Source organism: Lagopus leucura, unplaced genomic scaffold, assembly GCF_019238085.1.
Source record: "Lagopus leucura isolate 7727_CA_CO unplaced genomic scaffold, USGS_WTPT01 35158-0_obj-0_obj, whole genome shotgun sequence".
Lineage (NCBI taxonomy): Eukaryota > Metazoa > Chordata > Aves > Galliformes > Phasianidae > Lagopus > Lagopus leucura.
In genome coordinates, this window is record NW_024965442.1 from 1 (window position 1) to 3622 (window position 3622).

A 3622-nucleotide genomic window follows, 5' to 3' on the forward strand; every position below is an offset into this window, starting at 1 on the left:
TGCCACAGCCCTAGCAGCCTGCTTCCATGCTGCATGCCTGCATTAAGTGCTCCTGTTTGCCAGCAGCAACTTTGCTGCACTGGGAACTACGCTCTCTGAAAAGCGGGTAGCACCGTGACAAGGTGTTCAAACGCCATTAACCTACAGCCTTGATGAGCCCTAACAACAGGAGGTGTGCTGCTCATTGATGGACGCCTGCCAACAGCAGCCTCCAGCAGAACGCAGGCAGGTTGGGCACGAAGTGAGGCCCAAACACTTTGCTTGGCCAACCAAGCAAAGCACCAAGCAAAACAGCCAACACCAGGTCACAGCCTGATGTAAGTGGACACCGAAGCACAGCAGGTGGGGGAATCAATTCGCCCCGGTGCCCCAGCTGCAAACAGAAACAGCAGTTTCTGCAGTTGTGGGTAAGTGCTCCTGGGCTAGCTTCTGACACAGGGAGAACGATCTGATGCTGCCTGCTTTCTCCAGCATCTCCCCCTGCTCTCAGAGTAATGCTGCAGCCCCATGCAGCACCCACGTTCCCCCCTAGGGGCCGGGCTGTGCTCGTGCCCTTTGCACCACTTGCTCCATGTTTTTAAATGTCAGGAAATGTGAACATGAGAATAAAAATGCGCTTCTGTGGTAACTGCTCATGCTGGTCCCGGTCTAGGAAGTTAACATCTGGAGCAGTGGGCAACAACAGAAGTGTTCAGCTCCATCCCCCGCAGAGACTTACCATGTGGGCAAACAATGTCTTCATTAAAATTTAACTCTTCTTTCTTCTCTCTCTTCTTCTTATTTGCTCCATCTAATTAAAAAATAAAATAAAATAAAAATAAGAAGATTGCGCCATTTTTCTCTGAAAGAAAGGGGAAACGTTTGGGGGAAGAAGCCTGGTTTCCCTTCAGCAGTTCTCAGCCCAGGGGAAACCTGGGAAGCATTATTCTGTTAATCTCCAACACATGGGCCTGTGTGCCTGCAGGCCAGGCTGCGTGGCACATAGGAGTGCTTAGGAGTGCTTTGAAGTGCGTGGAGCACAAGAGCATCCTTTGTGAGATGACAAAGGGTGCATTTGTTCCAGCTGCAGCACCGCAGGGATTTGCTGCTCAGAGCTAACCCCAACCTCTAGGTGAGAGCGGAGCATCACAGCCCGGTCTGCTCTGCTCCATGCTCTGATATCCAGCACGGCATTGCTACACTGGAGTTTAGAACTGCTCTGCAGACAGAAGCATTGGCCATCAAATAGGAGCAACAGAAAAAACAGCAATGTAACTGTTTGCAGCAGTGTGACTAAGGAGCAAGCTGGCTTGTGAGCAGTTACAGTGGACTTCTGGGAGGTGCAGCCTGCTCTGAGATCAAGGTGACCCACGGAACAGGACGTGGGACAGCCCCTCAGCTGCTGACACGGGTGAGAGAAGTGCCCTTTTCTCAGTGGAGGCCACCAGCCCCAGCAGCAGCCTGCAGATAGCATCACTGCAGTATCTGATGCTCTCGGAGCCTTCCAGCCTGACATCAATGCAATTAGCTGATCGTCTCTACTTCCATTCAAATGAGCTCCTTGCCCTCCGTTATGAAAGGAAAAAAGCTCAAAGGGAACCCAATTTCTAAGGGTTTAGAGAACAGAAGGCAAATAAAAATCCCCCCACGTCATCACAAACATATGATACAGGGATAGAAGAGAATCCAATTCATGATATTTTTTTTCTAAACCGTGTTTTGCCAGTGCTGCTCCACCAGCTGTGCTGTTTCATCCGTAGGCCTTCGCAGTAAACATCCCCAGGATAATTTTCATGTTTCTTCCTCCCCTGCGCACTCTCATTCAGATAAAAGTAGATGAAAAGATCATGTGTCTGGGGTGGTAATCGTACACAGCTCTGTAAAGCTGCTCATTACCTCATCTTCTTCTCTGGGTACGAAGATCACCCAGCAGTTTTGAAGCTTATCAAATAAAAAGCTCCTGAAATTAGGGCCGTGTGATATCAAGCCACCCAAAGTGCCTTCCCTCCCTGCTCATAAAAGGGAAGTAAAACAACACACAGAACACCTGACGTGTCTTTTGTTCAGGGGATCAGTCAGAGCTGGCGGAGCTCTACGGCAGCAGAACTACCTTTGTTTGGTGCATTTCCACTCAGCTTTCCATTGCTGTGCTCTGCGCCTTCGTCTTGCTCATTTAATTGCTCCAGAGCCAACTGACGCCAGCTCCGCAAGGACGCCTTTCCAACCCAAAACCCATCGCTCCTGCGGGGAGACAGCAGCGTCAGCAATGCCAGTCACAGCCCAAATGGAAAAAGCTCGAGAAAAAACTACTTGGGCATTGATTAGCACAGCTAAAAACATCTTTGGCGACGTCAGAAGCACCAGGACTCACGTACCCCTTGACTGTTATCTTCAGCAAGTTGGTGACGGTTTTGTAGTCTTCATTTAGCTGGTTTTTCAGACGCAGGATTCGACACCTTTCTACCACACAGTCCTTGCAAAGTGCTTTGACTGGGATGGGGGAGAAAAAAAACACTGTGTTATACTGCAGCACAGGCAGCTGAGCATCTAGCTGGTTTGAGAGCTCACGTGGAAGGCATGCACACCACGGTCACCCTGCATCACAACCTGAGGGGCGGCATGTAAGCAGGGGAACTGCCGTGGTTCAACTCCTTTGCTGAGGTGCTGCCTGTTCCACCAGCTTGTTGGTACCAGAACGCAGAGAGCTGCGAGGGAGCTTGCACTGACACATGGATGTGGGAGTCAGAAGGGGGGGCTGAGGTTTGCACCCCAAAGCTGTGTCACTGCTCTTCTGTGGTACAGAGGTGCCGTGCAGACACCTCCAAGGTGCCATCGTGGGATGAGAGGGCTCCCTGCCACCCAGCTCAGGGAACTCCTGCAAGCAACCAGCTAACAGCCCAGAAAAGCTCCAAACCTCCTGTGATACTGCGCAGAACCAGGAGCAGCCCTGCATATGGGCTTACTCCTCGGGATGGGAGCAGGGGTCACACTCACATCCTTTCCTCTCCGTCATTCTCAATGAAGAAAATGCAGGTGATTTTCCAGCTGACTGAGAACGGCTGCCCTGTTTTCAGAAAGCCTGCCTGCATCATGGTATGTTCTGCTGGCTGCATTTCTTCCCTATAAGTGCCTAACAGGAGCTAAGCTAATTTGGTCTCAGTGAGAGCTATTGAGCTCCTTTACAAAGGGAACCAAGCCTGGAGCTCAGTTCAGAGATGCCCAGGGACTGCAGAGCCAGCCCTGCCCACAAATCACATGCACGGCAGATGTGTGCAGCACCAGCATGTTCACTGACGGGTGTGCGCTCCCAGCGGGTGAGGCAGCCCAGGACTGGCTGGGGTGGGTGGGGGTGAGGGGACAGAGATTTTCTTATCAGGCTTTAAAAAACATTTCGAAGAGTCTGGGGGGTGACACATGCAAGTTATGCTATTTCAGAGAATTCACTTTGTTGCTTTCTCAGGAATTCCTCTGTGCACAGCTCTCCCAGGGCAGAGCAGGATTCAGGCCTGAAACCAGCCCTGCAATCAGACTAACTGTACTTATTTGGACGCTAATATAATCGATTAAAAAAAAAAAAAAAAAAAAACAACAACAACAACATGAAGCACTCGGAAATGGCAGCACAGAAATAAAGTTATGGTAA

At 50.5% G+C, this 3622-nt stretch overlaps 1 protein-coding gene across 1 annotated transcript; it reads right to left on the reverse strand.

The window, feature by feature from the left end:
• Positions 1 to 6: 6 nt before the first annotated feature.
• LOC122192114 (ubiquitin carboxyl-terminal hydrolase 48-like) lies at positions 7 to 2530 on the reverse strand (the record flags this gene model as incomplete). Its single annotated transcript, XM_042892578.1, has 3 exons — positions 7 to 790; positions 2090 to 2220; positions 2355 to 2530. Coding segments are annotated over 3 exons (441 nt in total), but the record flags the coding sequence as incomplete, so codon positions are not given.
• Between the last annotated feature and the right edge of the window lie 1092 nt (positions 2531 to 3622).